This window comes from Abrus precatorius, unplaced genomic scaffold (genome assembly GCF_003935025.1).
Source record: "Abrus precatorius isolate BTA unplaced genomic scaffold, Abrus_2018 Scaffold5, whole genome shotgun sequence".
Classification (NCBI taxonomy): Eukaryota; Viridiplantae; Streptophyta; class Magnoliopsida; order Fabales; family Fabaceae; genus Abrus; species Abrus precatorius.
In genome coordinates, this window is record NW_020874395.1 from 11,909,017 (window position 1) to 11,932,311 (window position 23,295).

The window sequence follows — 23,295 nt, forward strand, 5'->3', positions numbered from 1 at the left end:
AATATATAGAACAATAAAAAACAAACACAAGTGCAAAGAAAAATAACAAGAAAATAATTCTTATTTGATTTAGGAATTAGTTTATTTTTTTTGGAATTTGCAAAGAAATTGGAAATTTTAAGATTTATGAAAAAAAACTTTTAGGATTTGCAAAATTATTAGAGTTGAAAAAGAAATTACATTTTAGAGTCTGTAAAAAAAGAATACTTGGGCTTTTAAAAATTATTTTTAAGGTTTGGAAAAAAGACACTTTTTGGTAGAAAATATTTTAGGGTTTACAAAAAGGATGTTTTAAGGTTAGAAGAAAAAAAATGATTTAGGGTTTACAAAATTGACATTTTAGGGTGGAAAATGTTTTAGGGTTTAAAAGAAAAAAGATTTATTTAAGGTTAGAAAACAAATGTTTAGAGTTTGCAAAAAAGGATATTTTAAGGTTAGAAAGAAGATGTTTTAGGGTTTGCAAAATGGACATTTTAGGTACGAAATGTTTTAGGGTTTTAAAAAAGGATTTTTGGGGGGTTAGAAAGGTTTGATTTGTAAGACGGGACAATTTTTGGGTTTAAAAAAATATTAAATCTTGTATGAATAAGTAGGGGATAAGAGAGGAGCACACAACAACGACAACAAAAAAAGAAAAAAGGAAAGAAAAAGAAGAAAAAATGTCTACTTGTGACTGTTTAGGATTCACGGTGAGATCTCTTCTTCAACCCTCTAGCCTTATTTTCTTTCATTGATCTCAAGATATGTTTTTACATGCTCTCAGGATGTTGACTCTTTTGAAATGTTGATTATTTGCAATCTTCTCATTGTGCTCCCTTGAATTTTCGTTTCTTTTTTTATCTCTCAAATTCTTTCAATTCTCCCTTTTTCTTTTTCTCTCTCATTTCCCGTGCTCTCCAAGAGAGTTTGATTCTCTCTACTGATTTCCCGTAAAAGATAAAGTGTGAAAAGTACAGGCTCTAAAGACCTAAGCTTCCTATTTTTAGTAATACCTCCTAACCCTATATTCTATTTAATTAATTTATTTTTTATTTTTTAAAAAAAGGTTCTACCTTCCTATTTTTCCGACGGCCACCTCTCATATTTTCCTTAAATATCTCATCCACTTCACTTAAAATCTACCTAAAATTTTTTTTTTTACTAACCTAAATGTCTACATATTTTAGAATTTAATTAAAAATTAAAATTTAAAATCCTAACCTCTTATAGATCTAAAATTTAAAATCTTATCTAATTTTTATTATTTATGTATTTATTTATTTAATTTTTTAGATAGGACCTAGATAAAATTGAGTATTCACATTCTTCATGCATAATGTGGAAAAAAACATATAAATTATGAGTTAGACATGAACAAAATGAAGAAAGTCAAAAGATGAAAAATTACATATTCAAATGTATTTTTGTTTAAGAAAATATGCATGTAAAATGTTATAAATAAAATACAATGTCTAAGTTGTAAAATGACTTTTTTTACACGTATAAGACACTATAGTGCACATTTTCAAAAATTATGATTTAAGTAGCACATAATATGCATATAGGGAGTAAAATGAAATTTTGTCTATAGATATAACTTGCAAATCTTTATGATAAGCTAGGATTTATTCATTAAATAATTCATACTTTCATACAATTTTTTTTAATTCAACTTGTTTAGAATTTGAACCTTCTTACAACTAATGTGATGTTAGTTTTGATATGTTTAAATTTTAAAAATTAAACTTAATATAATTTGAGAATTAATTTGAATTATATTTTGAGTTATTTCAATCTCACTCAATATTCTTTATTATTTTAAATTTATATTTTTAAAAGATAATTATAAATTAATAAAAAACTTTAAAATTTAATGAATAATGTTTTTTTATTATAATACATTTATATTGATATTAAAATACATATAAAATATTCTACAATTTTAATTTTATACTCTATTATTTTTGTAAATTAATTATATATAATAGTTAAAATTAATATATTATATAAAAAATTAAATTTATCCCATTTATCTCATATTATAAAATTATGATCAAAGGAAATTTTAAGTCTAACCCGTGGCAAGTCCACTCCAGTAACTAATCAAATGCTTAGCAAAACCATAAAAAAGAGTCTCGGACATCGTATCCAGGGTAGTTTTGTAATTCAACATGCTCGTAGACTACGTGTCGTTTCGAAACTTTCTTTCGCTCGCAGAAGTACACACACTTTACCACACCACATCATCACCCACATCTTTCTCAATCACCCGAACCCTAATCTCATCAATTAGGGTTTTCGACGAAGTTCAATTCCACTTGATGATCACACTGCACCTTACCATTCCTCCTCCTCTCAGCTCGCATGAAGCCTTCGCACTTTCTCTCTCCATCGCGCATGTTTCATTAGGGTTTCTAATCCGATTCTGCTGAACCCTCGATCCACTTTCTCCAATCTCTTCTCTTCAAATTACACTCAAAGAGTGTTTCAAGTCCTTCCCTTCCTTTTCCTATCTCAATTCAAACGCATACACAGCAATTACACTCTTTCTCGGACGTTCGATCCATGGACGTGGATGGGGGCAACAAGCGCGTGTACAACCGTCTCGGTGCGGACGCGAAGCACCAGAAAGTTTGCTTCCATTGGCAGGCGGGCAAGTGCAATCGCTACCCGTGTCCCTATCTCCATAGCGAGTTGCCTTCTTCACACGCCAACGGCACCTCATCGAAGAGGCCTTACGAGAATTCGGGCTTTTCGGGCCCACGCCGGAGCCCAAATTTCAACACGTGGGGCCGCGGCGGCGGTCGTGGCGGCGGCGGAGGAGCAGGTGGTGGCAGAGGAGTGGTTGTAAAGGCTGATAAAGTTTGTAATTATTGGATTCAAGGGAATTGTAGTTTTGGAGAGAGGTGTAAGTTCCTTCACTCTTGGAGTGTTGGAGATGGTTTTTCTTTATTGACCCAGCTTGAAGGGCATCAGAAGGTAACAATAACCAAAGACGATTTTAGAAAATAATTATATTACCATATAATATAAATTTGGAGTATGGACACTGCTTGACAGTGAAAGCTATGCATAGTAACATATTTATCATCGAAATTTATGATGTGTGTATTTTTTATTTTGATTATGTTTTGAAGGGTGGATTTGAGATATGTTTCTGTGGAGAATGTATCAAATGAGAATACATTTTTCTAACGTGAGAATGTGAGAAAAAATCTCGACTATTGAGACTTCAAAAAGCTTTTAATCCTAATTATCTATGCATGATTTTTAAGTCCAGATCTGTTGTTCTCATTCTCATGTGCAAAAAAAAAAAGCTTTCTCACAAGATACATCTCTTGTTGCTGTGTATAGGGATAACTGTGTTGTGGTACTGGGTTTATGATGAGATGTTTATGAGTGAATGTGCAGTTTTTTGGGTGATTGGAGTTGATGGAATGAGTTTTGGTTTTGTTGAATGAACAGGTTGTGAGTGGGATTGCCTTTCCCTCTGGTTCGGATAAGCTTTATACTGGAAGTACTGATGAGACTGTAAGGCTTTGGGACTGCCAGTCTGGAAAGGTGGTTACTATTTGTTTTATGTTTCGTTTTCTGGTGACAATTTTTGTTTCAATTTCCTTAGTGTAAGACGAATTTATTTCTATCATTTTTTTTTATAATTAATTGATTTCATTGTTCCCTTCTATCTATTTTGCTTTTAAATTTCAAAGTCAGCAATGGACATTGTTTTTTCTATTAATTTTTTTCTTACTTATAATTGAGCTTGTAGAAAAGAAGGTAATTGTTGAGCTTGATTTTGTTTGTCTATGCTTACATTGCAGTGTATGGCTGTGGTCACTCTAGGTGGAGAAGTAGGTTGTATGATCAGTGAAGGCCCCTGGGTTTTTGTTGGGATACCCAATTTTGTTAAGGTAAGCAAAAGCACAAATAGGTGTTTCTTTTTGTTTTCTCTCATTTTGTACTCGGTAAATTATTTAAATAAAGTACATAACTGATTTAGCTAAAATTTTTCCTGAGATATGTTGTTTTTGCCATTTATGAGATCGTGACTGATCCTCTTGGTTGATGACTTTGGTGGTGCAGGCCTGGAACACACAAAATTCGATGGAGCTAAGTCTAAATGGCCCTGTTGGACAAGTTTATGCACTTGTTGTGATTAATGATATGCTCTTTGCTGGTACACAGGTAAATATTTTCTTTTCAGTTTTCCATCATTGACTATGTTTTTTTATTCAGAGTCATGCTTTATTTCTTTATTTAGCAATTCTGGTTTCAATGGAAATTATCTTTTTGGTGTGTGGGGCTTGTTGGATGAAATGGATAAGTGCATTTTCATCTCTGTTTATATGGATTAAGCTTTACATAGTGGCATCATATATTGTTAGGGGACTAACTGTCCAGAAATTATATAGAGATGATGTATTGAGCTGAATTTTGGGGCTGATAAGGAATGTCAATATAGAGAAATACAGACAATAAAGGAGTACCGTTGAAGATTACTTGCCTATGCCCAAATTATGGATATGGATTTGGAGGTGCAAGATTTATTGGAAAATATAACTACGAGAATGTAAGGGAAATAAGTGGGAGAGCAAGGATGATTTGATTTTTAGTAGTTATGTGATTGTGATCAATGTTGTCAAGATTGGGATCTTACTTAGGATTGGAAGGAGGGTCAAAAATCGTAAATCATGGAATCGTAAAATAGATCGTAAGATCCTACCAAACATGTAAAATTATAATTAAACATACATATACATATACGTATACACACACACACACACACATATATATATATATATATATATATATATATATATATATATGTATAAAAAATAATATATATAAAATAATTAACATCTAAATCATGTAATTTAATTAAACATAACTTAAAAACCCTAGATTCTAGAAATATATATTTTCAGTAAAAGTCAATTATATTTTTTAAGATAATTTTAAAGACTTTCAATTATAAAATAAACTAATTAAATTCATATATTTCAAAATTTTATTATTTTTAGAAATTAGTTAGAATTTTTTATAAAAAAAATAACTATTAAAATAAATTAATATAAAGATTGGTTAATTATGTTTTAATAAAATTGAATTTAACAACGCGATTCAGCTTTGATTTTTGTTGCGTATAATAAATTATATTATTAAAAAAAGGAATGACAATGAATTAGTCGGGATAGCAGTAGGTGATTGAATATGTGTCAATTCGTGAATGAACCCAAGAAGCCTATAAGAACAAGATATTTTTGCTGCTAAGCTGTATCAGAACAGCAAGAATGAGAGAAAGAAAAAGAGAAATTCTCCCAGAAAAGAACCTAGGGTTTTGGAGCGAAGAAGAATGGGCAAGAAGAAGGTGGAGATAAAGCGAATCGAGGTCAAAAGCACTCGTCAAGTAATGTTTTCGAAGAGGCGCAACGATTGATGAAGAAGGCTCGTGAGTTATCCATTCTCTGTGGTGCTAAAGTGGCTCTTGTCATCTTCTCCAGCATCGTGAGGATCGAGTGTTGTCGCACGGGAGAGAATTCTAATATGGGGTAAAAAAATGCCCTAATTAAAAACTGGGTTGCAAAAACCCGACCCAGAAACCTAAGTCCCAAAATACCGACTCAAAAACCCAAGTCCAGAAACTGATCCAGAAACCGCGCGCCAATATCGGATCATGTAACAAATTGGATGATGCTTTATTAGCACTGACTAGCCAATAAAAAAAAACTCAGGTTAGCCTTTTAGGCCATTTGATTGGCCTAAAAGATTTATCTTATGCTTGGCTGGGTTTGAGTTGTAACAAAATGTTATTAAGCAATGACGAGCTGGATATGTATGATGTTCCACATCCCTGCTGGGTATCTTGGGTCATAGGCCATCATTTGTTATTCGGATTTTGTAGAGGAGGCTGTGATATCTTTAATCTCTCATTGGATATGTAGAGGATTGGGTGATGTTAGCACAAAAAATTAATAACTAAGGCAACTGGCGTTAGCCTTTTAACTAAACTCTTACAAGTTTATGCTTTTAGGATCTTAAGAAATATTTTTGTTGAACTCAACTGAACATGCTTTCAAGCCTGTTTTAATTTTTGTATCTAAAGGAAAAAAGGACTCTTAACTCATAAACACGTTAGGAATGTCATCTTAATTTTTAATCCCAAATGGAATGATTCCCTTGCAGGATGGATCTATATTGGCATGGAAATTTAATGTAGTTACCAACTGCTTTGAGCCAGCAGCATCACTTAAAGGTCATTCACGTGGTGTTGTTTCATTAGTTGTTGGAGCTAATAGACTTTATTCTGGCTCAATGGACAATACAATTAGAGTAAGTTTTCATAACCTCTCTGCCCTTAGCGTTTGATTCATTTCCGTTTATATTTTTTCTAAGCAATGTTATAATAGTTTTGAGTTTGTTAATTTGATACATTTCTTCCAACTGGTTGTTGTTTTTTCAGGTTTGGAACCTTGAAACCTTGCAGTGTTTACAGACACTAACTGATCACACGTCTGTTGTGATGTCTGTTCTCTGCTGGGACCAGTTCCTTCTTTCTTGTTCATTGGACAAAACAGTGAAGGTTGATTTCACACTATTTGCTTATAGTATATGTATTGAATATACATGAGATCTGTAATTAAAGGCTTGACTGTTTTTAAATTTATTTCTGCAGGTATGGTATGCTACTGAAAGTGGAAATTTGGAAGTGACATATACTCACAATGAAGAAAATGTATGTATGAAATTATTTAATTTTCCCCCCTTGAATACTTGGTTTTGTTTATCCAGGTTGAAATGTGTTGTAATAAGAGGGAATCAATTCATTTTAGCTTTGCCATCAATGATTCTGTGACTACTGTTATGAACTAAGCTCATATTCCTGCAATATGTGTATGGCTTAAGAAAATATAAGAACCTTACTCAAGTTTCTGATCATGAAAATCTCTCAGTTTGGCATGCAACTAGATAGCATGTTTTTTTAATATTTTTAAAAATTTGATTTTTGACTGAGCTCAATGGCTTATGTGGTCCATGTAAACGATCTCACCTAGTGAGAAAAAGCTTGATTGTTGTTGTGTTATACGTGCTATTCTAAATATTTTACATTGTTGGAGGCACCAGTAAGAAGTGAATGATATGAGTTTTAGTTTGGTGAAAAGGGATAGAAAAAGACCTAAAAGAACTTCAGAGGAAATTATTAAGGTTTTGTTTGGGAGTTTGTCGGGGAAGAGAAGGAAAGAGTTTAAAGTTTAAAGGGCTTAGGAGGGGAGGAGAAGGGAGAGCTTTGGATGTTCAATATTGAGAGGGAAGTATAATAAAGACTTTAACATGTTAATAACATTATATATCTTTTATTTATATATTTTTTGTCTTTTTTATTTTTTTCAGAAAATACAAAAATTAAATATTTTTCTCTCTCTAAAAATTAATATTTTAAAAAAGTCTCATTCTAAAAACTAAATTTTTTTTGAAAAAATAATAATTTTTATTTTCTTGCTATTCTAACTCTGGATCATGCTAAATATTTAATTTAACAACTAGAAATATAAGTGATAAATATTTCCCTAAACACCCGCAAAATGGGAGAGCTAAAAAAAAAAAAAGGCTAGGAAGGTTTTGGGAGGTTTAGAAAAATCTCTTTCACCTTCCCTTCATATTTAATTAACTTTCAAACAAGAGTTAGTGATAAATGTAGTTGACCGCATCTAGTGGGATAAGACTTGTTATTGTTGTTTTAGGAAAATGAATTTATTACTAAGAGAGAATTAAGCCAAGGGGAGCATAAGAAATCCTCCAAAAGGATGAAGCATATGAAATAAGGAACCAGATTATGGAGATAGCAAAATGACTCAACTATTTAATAAGGTTGCGAAATATGGATTAGGAAACTCTGCAGCATTTTAGTACAACAGAAGTAAGTAACCAAAGGGAAAGTAGTTTTGGAGCTGGATCTTTGTCAGCATTTGGAGTCACATAAGTGCTCCATAATGTATAAATAATTAAAATATGATGCTTGAAAGTGAAATTTTATGCTTCACTCAGGAGTTGGATGGATAGAGCGTCTGATCTGCTTTTTGGGTTCTTCTTAAAAGCCTATCAACATCCAATCCATTTGATTAAATAAATGAAAACTAGATAGAAGGCATGCATTTGGTTTATTTAGTAATTGGTGGTTGTTTGGGAATCAACTGGGGATTTTCCCTCACTCTTTTCGCCATTTGATGAGCTATTTGACACATCTTTTGTTTCCATGTATACACATTTGCCTCCCTTCCATCTTCAACTGATATTGTCTTCTGTTTTCATAAAAGCCATTCTTTTCATTGAATAATCTGGAAAAACAAAAATAGTCATGTGCATAAATTGTGGCTAGGGGGAATTAGTTAAGTGTGTGAGGTGGCTTTCATGGTGATTCTGATATGTTGTGACCTTGCAGGGTATAGTTACCCTTTGTGGGATGCATGATTCACAAGGCAAGCCCATTTTGCTCTGCTCTTGCAATGATAATACTGTGCGCCTCTATGATCTGCCAACGTAAGTAATTGATTTTTATTTTCATGCTCTCATTTGATTCCTAGTTACCAACTACAAACTTCTACAGTCTTTTTTGAAATTTATTCAGTGCATTTCATGCATTCATGTGTCTGTGTGACTTGCACATGAGAGGTCAAGCTTAAAATACACAAGACAATTTGGCTTGTAGCTCATTGATAGGAACTGGTACCAAGATTAAAAGAAAGAACGATTTTGTTGCACTGAACCCTAATTGCCAATCCCAAATCTGACCAACAGTGGAACAGACTCAAAACAGAGCAAGAGTGAATCTAAGGGTTGGTGTGTAATTCAAGTGACCAAGCTTACTCCCAAGTTTTCCAATTACAATTCTGGATCCTCTCTTCAGTCCCTGTCATCCTTTACTTATTCTTCTTGCAACTAAATAATCTGACACCTAATTAACTATCTTCTAGCTAGTTAGTTAGTTTTACAATTAACAGTGACCCTTAAAAGATTGTGATACCCTACAGTTGGCCTATAGCTCCTCTCATGACCCTCCTAATATTTGGTCTAATCTGAACATTTTGTGATAAATTGGCCACTGTCAACTACAATTGATTGATCTGGAATGTTAAGCTAGCCTATGGTTCTTCCTTACTTATGTTTGGATGCTCTACATATATGATGTATAATTCCCAAGAAGGAACAAAACTAGATCCAAAATCTAAGGAAATCAAATTTTGGGTTATGCTAATGGTGTTAATAGGTATCACTTGTGTTTAGATCCAAAGAATTTAGGAATGCAAATTCATTAAGATAGAAAAGATAGGAAGATTTGGTTATAACATAGGAACTATAGTTATCAATGGCAGCCATAGCGGCCGTAATCGTGGTGTAGCGAAGCAGCACAGCCCCGTTACGGCGACCTAGTAGCGTCGGGGTGGCAGAAATCATGGCTGCTATGCTCTCCTCTCTTAAAATTCTGAATTTTTCCTTTGTTTTTAAACATTGGGGTTTTTAGAGGGGGGCAATCTTGGGATTTTGTCCCCCCCTTATTTTCTGAATCTTCTCCCTCCCTCTTGCGAGCCCTAGCCTGTCAGCTCTGCTCTCATTTCATCTTTGTTCTTTACGTTTCCACCATTGGAGTGTGGCCTTTATCTCTGAAGAGGCTTCTAATAGGGAAGGGACATTCTTCGGTCATCTTCTTCATCTTTTATGAAGCCTTCGATGTGAGCTAGATTGTTTCGAGTCATCCTCTTCATCTTTGGTTGTCTTTTTCAAGGTCAATAAAACTTCTGACGTCATCCAAATACTTTCCGGTCATCTTCTAAACATTTTTTTATATATATTTTTGTTTAGGGTTTAGTTTCCTTCTCTGTTTTGATTTTCCTACTTTGTTTTGTTTCAAATTTCAAAACTTAAAGTAAAAGCAATGGTTGCTCCTTCACCCTTTTAGTTTTTTTTTTTTTTTTTTTGTTCCAAATTTGTGTATTAATTTTATATTTTTCAGCATGTATATGTGTGTATTAAAACTTCGGAATAGCATTCATCCCGCTACCGCTATTCCCGTTATAGCATTTTTTAAGTTGGCCACTCCGCGCTGTTATTTGGGATTGACTACTACGATAAGAACTATCTAAAACAATGTTGAAAAATAAAGAAAATTTAGTAGTGTTTCAACATACTGGATTGTAAACTAATTTCTAATCCATCATTTTAAACTATCCTCAAATATGTATTATTAAAACAGAGATGCTGGAAATGTCTCGAGTATATGCATTACAAACAAAATGCCTTATATACACAATGATTTGTGAGTCTGGATATTTCTCAAGCAATTAAGATAAGTTAGTTTATGGTATATATTGGTGAAGAGCTGGTGAAGAGCTTTGAATTGCTGTTAATGGGAAGATACATTATAGGAAACTATGGTGCTGAATTTTGTTTTGGTGGAACCGAATTTACTGTAGGAAGAGATGTTGATTCAGATTATGTGTGGGTGATATTGATAAAAGAAACTTTACTACCAGCTATGTCTGTACATTTGCACGAGGAATGGTATATGTGCAACTATATGAGCATGCAAGGAACCAATTTGAATTCAAATGCTAATGGAAGAACTTAGGCACAAACAACAAGAGAGTCATATGCATGAATTGCTTTGCACATTCATGGACAATAGACAAGAATTTGATGTCACTTAGTTTGACTAGTAGAAGGAAAAGTTGATATGCTGAAGATTCACGCTAAAGAGAACCTATTCTAAGCTGTCTCTTTAGCCCTGTGTCTCTTATCCTTAGGAGGTCTTCCTCCACTAGCAGGTTTTTCCGAAAAACTTCATTTATTCTAGTGTGGATGGTAGGCAGACTAATATTTTTTGGTTTCAATAGGATTCCTTAGTCCTTACGAGCGTTGTTTCTATCTACTATTATCTTAAAATATGATGTGTATTTAATCAACAATAATAATTTTATATGGTTTAGATCCTCTTGGTAGTTCTTGCCTTTTAAAAATGTAAGCAGCTTGTGATTGGCAAGACCGGGAAAGATATTAGAAGTTCACCAAATGTGATTTGAACTGAGAGATTATGGAAATAATAAAGCCTCTTTTGGCCTTTTGGAACCTATCAATCAATAGCATTCCTCCTTTGAGTGTGAGGAGCAGTTTCTCCCCCATAAATTGAGACCTGTTCCATTGTAATCTGCAGGGCATCTGGAGATAATATTTAGTTTTTTCTAGGATTTTTTTCCCAGTTTGGAGGATGGGTATTTTGTGTTCGTTGTCATCGTTCCCTGCCTGTATTAAGAGAGAGCTTGTAATAATTTTCTGATAAAGAAAATCCATATTCTTACCAAATATTGATCAGTTTTCTCAACACTATTTTTGTTGTGTGACTTTTTTATTTCGGTGATCCCTGACAAAAGGGAACTCATTATTCATTGTTTGGCCCATTTCTTGATCAGATTTGCAGAGAGAGGTAAGATATTCACAAAACAAGAGGTACGAGCAATTCAGACGGGGCCTAATGGCATATTCTTCACCGGTGATGGTACTGGTCAAGTGAGAGTGTGGAATTGGATAGCGGAGCCAACTACTACCGGCCAATAAAGTGACATATCTAATGTGTCCCATTTGTTTAATTAGTTTTTCTGGTCTTCCTTTTTGTAATTTTTTGGCTGCAAGAAGGGATTTCAGGCTGAGGTTGGGATTGGGAAGAGGGAAAAAAATAGAGGTAAAGGGGAGTGTGTGTAACTTAAGTTTGCGGAAGTAGGCTTGCATTTAGATTATGAGCTGTGGTTTTAGTGTTAAGTGGGTATCCTTGGCACAAAGCTGTGCTCAAGTAAGCGTGCGTATTTATGTTTGTAACATTTTGTGAAATCACATTATTTAGCATTTATTTAACTAACACCCTTCAATGCGTATATATATACTACACACATCAATAAATGTTAGTATTTACTTGTCATTTGCAAGTAACCAGGTCTTATATTTTTGTCTGTTATATTCTTTTTCCGGCGATCATAAGTTGACGAATATAATAAATATGATTTAACTTTTGTTTTACTTTGCTGCAGCCCTTAAAATTACGCTATATTTACCAGTCACCCAGCAGTTCACATTAATTTATAGTATCTTTGAACTCTTTCTCTTTTATTTTCATTTTTACTACACATGAAATGCCTGGCTCTTCTATTGTGCCTTTATTTTTGGGTCGTTTTTTATTATGGATTCATTTGGATTACAAGTTAAGTATTTATTTAATAAATTTTAATTGCATAAAAAGTTTATATTATAAATTAGATCATAAAACTTGTGAATGTACGGTTAAAAAGAAGTTTAATTTAATAAGTAATGTAAAAAATTATTAAAATAAATTAAAATGTTTATTAGAGACATAAATTCTTTGGAACATATCTTGTGTCCTTAAAATTTAGTGATCAACTGCTACGTTTGACCATGAACGGAAACTTCGAAAGTCCATCTTATCGTCATGCAATCTTTCTAGTATCCATGGCGAACAGGGATAAGTTGCTAGATGTAAACATTTTGCCCATAAAATTTTGTAACTGTTGTTTTGGTCCATTAAAGAAATTGTAAACTTAAAGATGGCTTTAACAAATCAGGATTTTCTCATCTTTTGGCGGGAACTGTACTCTTCAGTTAATAATTTTTTTCACATTTTGCTTAAGAAAACTAAAAAATACGGGACGCAGTTACGGGAGAAAATTCCAGTCCTGCCTACCAACTATTAAATCTTTGTTACTTTCACTGCAACTTCTTGTCAGTACTTTCTGTTACTCTTTAGTGTTTTTTTTTTTTTTTTGGGGGGGGTGGTGGTGGTTAGGGACAGGGCATGCTATAGAGAATATATGTAAATTTTTAAGAGCCATTTATATGATTTCTTGGGAGGATGTAATGTCGAGTAGTTCATAAATTTAGGCTTTGAAATTACAACAATTATTTAATTTTTAAAATATTGAAAAAAGAAATCTCAATCTATAACAATTAACAGTTAATTTGATTCTTGAATTTGCATTGTCGGTGAATTTGATATCCTTAACATTATTATCTAAGTCGTTTTAATCCTTGAATTTGCAGCTACCAATTATTTTACTCCTGATCTAAGTCAATTTACTACTGACAGTTACAATAGATGAAAAAAAATCCATTAATTTAATTTTTATATTAATTTAGTCTCCGAAAAAGATTGAATTGATCGATATTTTTATTAATAAACGCACAAATAGTAATTTATTATTTTTTAATAACTAACAAATAAAAATTCTTTTTTAACTGACAGGTGCACAATCAATCAATCATTCCATGAGTACAAAGAAAAATGCGTATCATCATTGTTAATAGATTAGCTTTGGTTAAGGGAAAAAAAACGAAGTTTTGTATAAAAATTTGAATGGAGATTAATTTTACATTCTAAGAGTACAAAAATACTCCTGTTTTTTCTATTTGAAAGTTTAATAATAATTTTTCTTTTATCATTATCATTTTATAAAATTAATGAATAAATATTTTTTAAAAATAATTTTGCTCTATTAATTAATTTTTGTTTAATTGAAGATAATAAATAAGTACGATATTGATTAATATAGCAGATGAATGATATTATAATAGGAAATCAAATAATAAATTTTATAAAATTTAAAATATTAATTATTTTTTTAATTGTGCAAAAAAAAAAGTGCTTTGCGAGCACAACAAAAAAATCGTAAATATTATAGGGGAAATTAACATTTAATAAACATTTAATAACCCACAAAATATAACTGTACCATTTTTTTTATTTGTGTCATTAGGTCTAATTTTTAAGGTAATTTTGACGTTATTTTCAATTAGCATTTTTATCCTTTTTTTTATGAAGTTCTTACCTAGATAAAAAATTTTCATTTGAAGTTATCGCATAAAACTTCAACTTTGATTAAACAATAGAACTAAAAGTACTTAAAAAATCTGTACTAATAGACAAACCAAGACAAACAATTTCATCCCTCAAAAGGTTAATTTGTATAGACAAAAACATTCAAACAACACAAGTTATCACTTTCATAGATCAAAGTGTATGTTAATTCTTTTATGTTCATCATAATACTAATGGTAAATACACCTTTATTAGTTCACTGAAGAGACAATTTCACTTCGTCATCAAGAATTTAAGAAATAAACACATTAGTCCTTCAGAATGTTTGGTTCACTCGAGGCCCCAAAAGAACTACAAATGTTTGCCACATTAGTCCTTAAGCATCCAACACATCAGTTCTAGAAATGACTATTCTGGCCATCAATATTCATAATTCCTTAAGAAACATGAATGAAGTTAAATTTCTTCTTGAAACCACTTTATTCATAACCCAAATTATAAATTCAAAAGTATTTAATATGAGCAAGCGCGCACACAATATATTTTTTCAAAATAAGACAGCTTGTAAATTCACAGTCCAATATCTAAAGATTGAACATGACCTTAATGGCATTACCACCACGGGCACTTGTTTCAAAGGCTTCTTCCACTTCCTTCTGAGAGAATCCAAACCTGTGAGTTATAAGGGGTTTTACATCAATTTTGCCACTCCTTAGAAACTCAAGGCAAAGAGGCCACGTGTTTTTATAGCGGAAAACTCCAACCACATCAACTTCCCTGAGTTATGTATGATAAACCATCATTATCAAATGTTACAAGAATGAAGAAAAAGCAAGGCATGAAAAAATAAAAATAACTCATGACGTGTATTTTTCTTAAATCACTCTAGACTTAAAAGTGCCAGTTGAACTTGAAAGAATATACGATGTGTCTATTTCATTATCTTTAACATATACAAGTTTTTATTTATTTATTTTTCAGTTTTTCTAATGCGTCCAAGCCTCCAAGGGCACACAATAAGAACTTTCATATAGTAAATTTTTATTAGAAATCAAAAGATATCATAAAATCTAATGCATTCATAACTTAAATGCTATAATTTTCAATAAAAAGTTATTATATAAAGGTTCTTATTGTGTGCCATTGAATATATGTTAGAAAAATAATTTATTTTAATAAAGTTATCACATACCTTGCTGCAGCTGGGGCGAGTGGGACAGTCATTTCAGAATGGCCCATTCCCACTAGGCAAACTTTGCCACCTGGCTGAGTAGCACTCAATGCTGTAGACATGGTTTTGTCAAAACCAGCACAATCAAAGGTAACATCTATACCAGCTTCCATAGCCTTATGTATCTGCAGAACTTCTTCAGCCACATCCTGCAAAACAGTGTATTTAGAATTTGGTTTAAGTGGTGTTCACAGAAGCACCCAGAAATGCACAGTAACTATTTAAATTTGTCACATAAACACATATTTGAGTGGTATTCTTTCAAAAACATATTACAGAAATTAAGTGCTAAAACATGACTAGTAAAGGAAGAAAGTAACAAGTTGCAATGAAACAGTAGATCCTTCAAGGAAAAGAACATAAGAAATGTAAACAACTAGGCATCGCCTGAATAAATAGGAATGAAGAATGAAGAGAGCAATGGATAGCTAGTGAAAGATTATCACACACCTAACTTTGATATCATTATGTTAAAATACAAGTTTACTTTGTTCTAATTTTTTTGTTTGTGAATAGGCACAGCATCAACAGACACTGAACATACATGCAAATTACTATAATAACAGATACAAGTAGTGTTGCAGAAAGGGATTGTCTGACATGTTAATTTATTTAGAAAAAAATATGGAAGATTTTGGGAAGCTAAGGATTCAGTATACCTGAATGTTTGTTGATACTTTAACAATTTCATCTGCACCAAGAGTTTTTGCCACAGATAAACGATGGTCATCCACATCCACAATGACTATCCTGGGTGCCCCAAAAGCACGAGCTGCAAGCATTGTAACAAGTCCTATGGGTCCTGCTCCCATGATCAACACATTTGTCTCCGGTCCAATATTAGCTCTCCTACAAGCATGAACGCCAACACTTAAGGGTTCACACATTGCCCCTTCCTCCAGGCTCACATTGTCTGGCAGCTTAAAACATAAGTCTGCTGGATGCACTATCTGTAGAGAGAAAAATGGAACTCAGACATGGGTTTTCATTGGAGCAAATCTATTTCATTACATTTGAGTATGGGTATATAGCATGGTTTTAATTGTAATCATGCCTAACATTATGATTATGATTGTATTTTACCAGTCAAGATGACTATATGTACTTGTGAAACTGTGGGACAACCATTATCTCATACTTAAGAATATAAAATAGAGGCTCTACTGCAATCACATGGCCAAGAATCAATGCAATAAAAAGTATTGAATAAAAGACTTTCCAACGAAAAAAATCAGATTCATGGCAAAGAAATCATATTAAACATTAAATATCAAACTTGAGTGCTCAACTTGCCAGCATATCATCATTGTAAGCTGAGTACATTCATGCGGATTTTATTCATAACCTTTTAAGTAATCTTTAATGGTCCAAAGATGCAGGCAATTGAATAAATAAATATTTATGTAAAACAACCATTTACTTTGTTATATAGTGTTTCTGTGGACATGTGATGTAAAAATCATCTTATGGCACAAAAACAGGGAACCTGGCGATACTTATGTATACATCATGGCAATTAGACAATATGTATGACTTTTAACTTTGGATTGAATATAACTACATTTAATAATTATAATTTTTTGACACCTATCATTCATTTGAAAATGTCTTGCAGACAGTATATTTTATCCCAGAAAACTATAAAATATGCAGATCTTGCCATCTTGGTCTACACAGAAACATTTCCATTGGGTTTTATAGGTCAGCTTGATTTCAAGAACATACCCTTTGGTGTGCTTATATAGCACTGTTGTGGAATCGTGTCCCAAAGTGCACACTGCTACCATATAGCTAATGTGAAAGTAAATCTGAAGAAAATGGACTTTCTTTTAAAAAATAGAATAAAAATATGAGAATAAGAACTAAGATGAATGGAATTCTATATTTATTTTCCTCTTTTAAATATCTGATACAATCAATGGCTTGAAATGAGAATTATTGACATGAAACCAGTGGGTCATTGGCTTCATTTCATCAGTTTATTCATTCTTAAAAAATTCCATCAAACAAATAATACTTACTACAACCATATGTCTCAAAATGCGGCAATATAAAACACAATCTCATAGATATAACATACTATGTACCCAAGTATACATATAACATTCAATATGTATTCTTAAATAGTTCTAATTTACACACTTTTAAAATGAAAAGCTTTTGTGAACTTATACAAGTGGTCTGGACAGATATTTAAGTAAATACGGTACAACAGACAACATTATCTATTCCAATACAATAGCTAAAAGCCTAAAACCAAAGTTAAAAATAGACTTAATATTTGTCAGTAAAGCGTTTTGTTAGGATTCTTCAGATAATGTAGTTTTGATAATTGATGCTGTTTTTAGAAATGCTATACTTCCTATTGCACATGACTGAAATAATAATATTTAACAAAGCTGTGAAATCTTTCAAACCTGATTAGCCAGAGAACCATGGACTGGTGGAGTAGCAAAAAACTTCATATCAGGGCATAAATTATATCGACCTTGTTTGCAGTGGTCGCAACGCCAACAACTGATCCCAGGCTCAATCGCCACTCGGTCACCAGGCACCAAAGTCCTTACCTGGCTACCAACTTCTTCTATGATCCCAGCACACTCATGACCAATAACCATTGGTTCTTTTACAACAAAGTGTGCACACCTCAGTGTCTGAACATATAAATTTGAAAACTTATTACTGGAGAGAAACATAGAATAAAGCAGGAAATAAACCCTTCAATCAAAATTTCCAGCCAAAGGAAGATTTTAGATTATCTTGGCAAACCAGAAAGTGGGAAATAAATATTTATCCATACGATCAATCATAGATTGTTCATTCAGGTTAACAAATTTTGCAACAAATTAGTTGCTTATATAAATCATCAAACCCCTACAAAAAAAGTTAATATTTTTTAATTTATATTTTCTTCTATTGAAATAAGATGCAACAGAATAATATCTACCTTGAGGTAGTGAACATCACTCCCGCAGATACCAACAGCCTTCATTCTAACTCTGACATCATGGGGCCCTTCCAAATTACACAATCAAGTAAGCCAATGATTTGAAAGTGAACTGAGTGGGCAGTGCAAAACATTGTTAATTATGGAAGAGAAAAAACAAAAAAAAATGAAACAGTGGAGGTACTTGAGAATTGGGAGAGAGAGAGAGAGGGAAAATGAATACCAAGAGTAGGAAGACTGAAAGGTTGAATCTTGAGAGTGTTCATAGCAACAAGCCAAGCAGCCATATTCTCTTCTTGTTCAACAACTTCCTTGCCTTCTCCATGATCATCAATTGACATTCCCCCCTTACCCATTTCCTCACTCACTAACAATTCTACTCTCTCTCTCTCTCTCTCTAATATTGAAGCTACCAGTGATAATAGAGTTTTGCACTATACAGGGCTTTCAGTTCAGTTCTGGCTAAGTAGCATTGCTTTGAATTGCATCAAGTTATATGCTAATGACCTGTTCCATCTTACTAACCCAACCCAAGTTTATAGATAATTTTGATAGATTTAAATATTAAAAAATAAATTTAATGTATTTTAGGAAGGAGTTTAAAATTGTATATTAAATTATTTCAATCCAATTAATATATAATATTTTACATAGTATAATATTAATATTATCTATTTGTAAATATATGTTATATAAAATATTTAATTTAAATTTTACACATTTTAAATTTTACAATTCAATTATGTATAATGTTAATATATCATATCAATAAATCACGTTTATCTGGTTTTATTTTAAATATTATTAGTTCTTAATTAAATTCAGATTATAAGGAATGAATTTTTCTTTAAAAAAAGTTGACACTAAATAAAGATAAATTAATCTGAACCCTTGTGAATTTTGAAGTTGATTATCATTTGTCCCTTTCTTCGTTATTTTATTATTATCAATATCAACAAATGAACGGTGGCTTTTTGTGTGTGATATTGGGGTGTTCTCATCCGCACGCTTGTGTTGTGCATATCTTGAACGGGCTTTCAGACACCCGATGGGTCCATGTGCTTATGTTGGGTTTATTCATCTGTTATTATTATACGATGTGTCATGCGTGGATGAATGCGAGTTCTTTCTTTCTTTTATTATATTAATTATTTTGTTTATACTAAGTATTCACTTTTTAAGTTAAATCAATCCATTAATTTCTATAATTATTTTATATTTTTTACTTAAGTTCTTGAAGTTTAAGAATTTTTAATTAAATCATTAATAATTAATATCATTATATATTTTAACTATCAGTTGCATGACATTTTTTTTATTTACCAACCTATTTTTTTAATACTTTTTTATAATTATTTTATAGATAAATTTTTCTAAATTCCTAATTTTATTATTTTTTTGTCATAAAGTCAACACTAAATTGGAGACTTTTTTTCAAACAAATATATATATCGCTAAGAAAAAGAGCTAAAAACCTAAAAAAGAAAAAAATACTAAAATTTACATCTAGTTGATCAAATATCACAAGATCTAGAAATAAAAAAGAATACAAAGAAAGGAGTTATCCAAATGATATAAAGGAACACACTTTCAATATCTAGCTTAATAAGTTAATTAACATATTAATTAGTTTTTCTGTGACTAAATTTAACAAATTTAATTTGTTTCAATAAGATTCTAATTTCATACAACAAGAAAATAAATAGATGAAAACAAAGTTAAATACAAAAGATAAAGTTTTTTTTTAAAGTCTCTTTCATTTCAAATACATTAAAATTATTTTTAGATAACTAATTTGATTCTCCAAAATAAGGCTTAGAGTTCAACAATTAAGAGAGAAGAAAAAATAATGCTTCCATGAAAATTAACAATAAAATTGCCCCAATCATCTTTTATTATATTTATATATTTAATTTACAGTATTTTAAATTAAAAAATGTTAAAAATGAGAGAAGATGTTCCAAATCACTCCTAAAAATTTAAAAATTCTTGAAAATTATTTTTTTTAAAAATTTTAGGTTTGGAGTCTTCTCTTACGGTAAAGTTTTTAGAACAACTTTATATAAATACTTTATTATAATAAAATACTAAAAAATCAAAAGAAATTTTACTTTCAATCTATCTTTATCAACATAAAAAATCTATATATGCTAACAATAATTTAAGGTAAAAATTATCATCACTTAATAATAGTAAGATTCAAGGACTTGGAGTAAAATATTTATAAAAGATAACTAAAAATAAATAAAAAGTATAAAAAGATAGAATATCAAATTATATAAAAAGTGACGTTGTTGGTATTTAATAAATATATAACAATGTTAATTATTAATAAATTAATTTAAAAATTAAAACTTTTAAAAACTCTATTAAAGATTTTTAAGTTACGAAGATCTAATGAAAAGTTTTAAAATAGTACAAGCATTAACACATTAATTTAACTTATTTTTTATTCAACATGAGTTTTGATTTAAAATTTTTATAACTTATTTTTAATTTAATTTTTTATTTAAAATTATTTAATATAATAAATTTTTTATTAATAATTATAATATTCACATTTTTTAAAATTTAAAATATCTATATAATATAATTTTAATTAATTAATTTTTAAAAAATCAACTATATACATACCATAAACTAAAAAGTTATTAGTTATTGCTAATTAGTAAATTATGTAATGCATAAATATTTTATTATAAGTTATTTTTCTAATGTGCGTCTAATAGCACATACTAAACAAAATATTAAATACACTTTATTAAATATTTTATTTTATCATAAAAGTTATGTACTGAATAATTTTTATAATTTTAAGATAATAATTTTTTTATATGTAATAAAAATTTTACTTTTAATTTTTAATGCGTATTTTTGGATACATATTAGAAAAATTATATTTTAATTTTTTATAAATAATTATAGAATAATTTTTTTGAGATATCATACACAAATAATTAATGTGAATATTATGTATTATAATTTTTTTAAAAATTGTAATTTATAATCTATAATATATAATTCATTTATAATATATACATTTAAAATTTTATACTAGTGACATTTTTTTACAACATAGATATTATTAAATTAAAATTAAATTAAAATAAAAATTCATTTCATGAATTTTTTAATTTCATAAATTTTATATATAAAAAATTAAATATCTTTATTATAATAATAGATATTTATTTACATTAAATCAGACTAAATTAAAAAAAATTGTTTATTTTCCTTTCTTATTTATTCTTTGTATGAAAAGATTAAATCATTTGATCAAAGATGTTGTTAACTTTTAATAATGGTTTGTGATTTCTATTTTAGTATAATTCAATAGTCTTAAAATCATAAATTTTCTTTTTGCTGATAACATTATTTTTGGTTAGTAAAGTCCCTATTAACAATCTTAGTGACTAATTATATTGTGCAAAAATTTAGTCAAAGTTTTGAGGAGACTAAAAGCATTTCAAAATCTTAGGTCTTGGTTTTTTTTTTTTTTTTTTAAAAAAGCTTTCTCTTTTTTAAAAATATATATATATATATATATATATATATATATTTTTTTTTAAATCAAAACAAACATATTCTTAAACTTCTAGTTTTGGTTTTTCTATAATTCAGAAATTTAAACATTATTTAGGTGTTTCTGATCTTAAAAGAGCTACTAAACATGATTATTAATTTTTAATTGATAAATTTAAAAAGATTAAATTTATAGAAAAATAATAATATTTCTTTTATTGGTAAAATAGTCCTAACTTAATCTTGGTTGTATTTTTTTTATAAGTAAAACATATATTATTAGAGAAAGTTTAAGGAGAACTCAAAATCTATATATATAAAGAAAAAAATCTAATATTTAATAAGAAAAATAAAAAGTAAAAACATACTTATACAAAATTAAGTCGAATGTAATTTTGTGAGTTCAAATACCAATCAGCTAACAAAATAGTTTTTTCCTCTAAAATTTCAGAATAATATAATTTAAGACTTAATCTTAGTTGTATTATATTCCTCCTTATTTAATACAATTCAATGTTATTTTGTGTCTTTTGAAATAGACAAAATTTGTAGAAATTTTTTTAAGATTCATCTTTTCATAAAAGAAAAATTCATCTTATTTTTTGGTCTCCAATTTTCAATCCTAAACTCGAGGAGAGTTTAAGTTTTAAAGAATTACATATATTAAACAAAACTTACATGAACTTGTCCCTTATAAATGATAAAAATTCTCTTTTAGCCTAAGCTCTTTATTTAAAATACAAAGTTAATTTATCTTTAAATTTTTATCTCCCTTTTAGATTGTAGAAAAGAATTTTATAGCAACTTTCTCTTTAATTAATAAGTTTTGTCCATCATCTCATCAATGTTTCAATTTGATTAGCATAATTAGAAGTATGCTTAATAAGAAGAAGAATGCTAATAATATACTTTTTAGCATATTCTCTACAATATATATTTTTATTATTAACTAAAATTTATTAAAAACTATAAAGTAAAAGAAAAATATTAATTTATAAGTAGGAAAGAGTGAGACTCATAATTTTTTTTATAATTTTTAATAAATTTTAACTGACAATAAAAAATATGTTAAAGATTGTGTTATTGACATTCTTCTTAGAAGAATATTAATTTTACTTAATCCATATATTTTTTTAAGTAAATAGAGTGTAGACCTCTTAGGGAAAGTGATTCATTATAAAGTTTCCAAAATTATTAGAGCAGATGTGCATTCTGTGTTTTTTCCTCTTTTGGTTCCAATCTTATAAAAAAATTCTAAAGATATACTTATATAATAATGAAAATAATAAAATATATTCTTAAAAATAATCATATGATATAAATAAAAAATTGTGAAAAATAGTTAAATATTTTTATTTTATTAATATATAATTTAAAAAGTATGAACGTAATGTTAATTTTATAAATAAAATTATATGTATACAGGTAAATGTGGTTGGACTTGGATTTGATTGATTTTTAAAATAAAATCTGAAATCCAGTCCAACAATTTTTTTTTTTTGCATTTTTTAATTTGTTTAATTTTTAACTTTTTATTCAATTTTTGCGATTTGCACTGAATGAATGGATTCATCAAAACTCCTGCCTTCAGCAAGATGCTGTTTAACTAAGAGTAAAAATAAAAATTTATCAATTATCATAAGGGGTAAAACAACATTTAAATTTTTTAAAAAAAAAGTATTAATAGTCATGAAAATAACATTTAAACTAGCACAATATCGAAATATTTTGAGAAAATATTGTAAA

General features: G+C 29.7%; 2 protein-coding genes across 4 annotated transcripts; one reads left to right on the forward strand and one right to left on the reverse strand.

Moving 5' to 3' along the window:
- The first annotated feature begins 2,199 nt into the window (after positions 1-2,199).
- Positions 2,200-11,951, forward strand: LOC113867216 (zinc finger CCCH domain-containing protein 48). 3 transcript variants are annotated; one of them, XM_027502360.1, is made up of 10 exons: positions 2,200-2,785; positions 2,819-2,958; positions 3,445-3,540; positions 3,801-3,890; positions 4,063-4,164; positions 6,163-6,309; positions 6,440-6,559; positions 6,653-6,712; positions 8,417-8,514; positions 11,439-11,951. In XM_027502360.1, the coding sequence occupies exons 1-10, from the start codon at positions 2,545-2,547 to the stop codon at positions 11,581-11,583; spliced, it is 1,239 nt and encodes a 412-aa protein (XP_027358161.1). In that variant the 5' UTR covers positions 2,200-2,544; the 3' UTR covers positions 11,584-11,951. The 3 variants fall into 3 exon arrangements, with proteins under 3 accessions (XP_027358161.1, XP_027358160.1, XP_027358163.1); XM_027502359.1 differs by having other exon boundaries at positions 2,200-2,958; XM_027502362.1 differs by lacking the exon at positions 3,445-3,540 and having other exon boundaries at positions 2,200-2,958.
- Positions 11,952-13,977: 2,026 nt separating this feature from the next.
- LOC113867217 (sorbitol dehydrogenase) lies at positions 13,978-18,533 on the reverse strand. The gene is made up of 6 exons (XM_027502363.1): positions 18,251-18,533; positions 18,028-18,095; positions 17,498-17,734; positions 15,740-16,030; positions 15,042-15,229; positions 13,978-14,626 (listed from the first exon to the last, which is right to left on the reverse strand). The coding sequence occupies exons 1-6, from the start codon at positions 18,381-18,383 to the stop codon at positions 14,434-14,436; spliced, it is 1,110 nt and encodes a 369-aa protein (XP_027358164.1). The 5' UTR covers positions 18,384-18,533; the 3' UTR covers positions 13,978-14,433.
- Between the last annotated feature and the right edge of the window lie 4,762 nt (positions 18,534-23,295).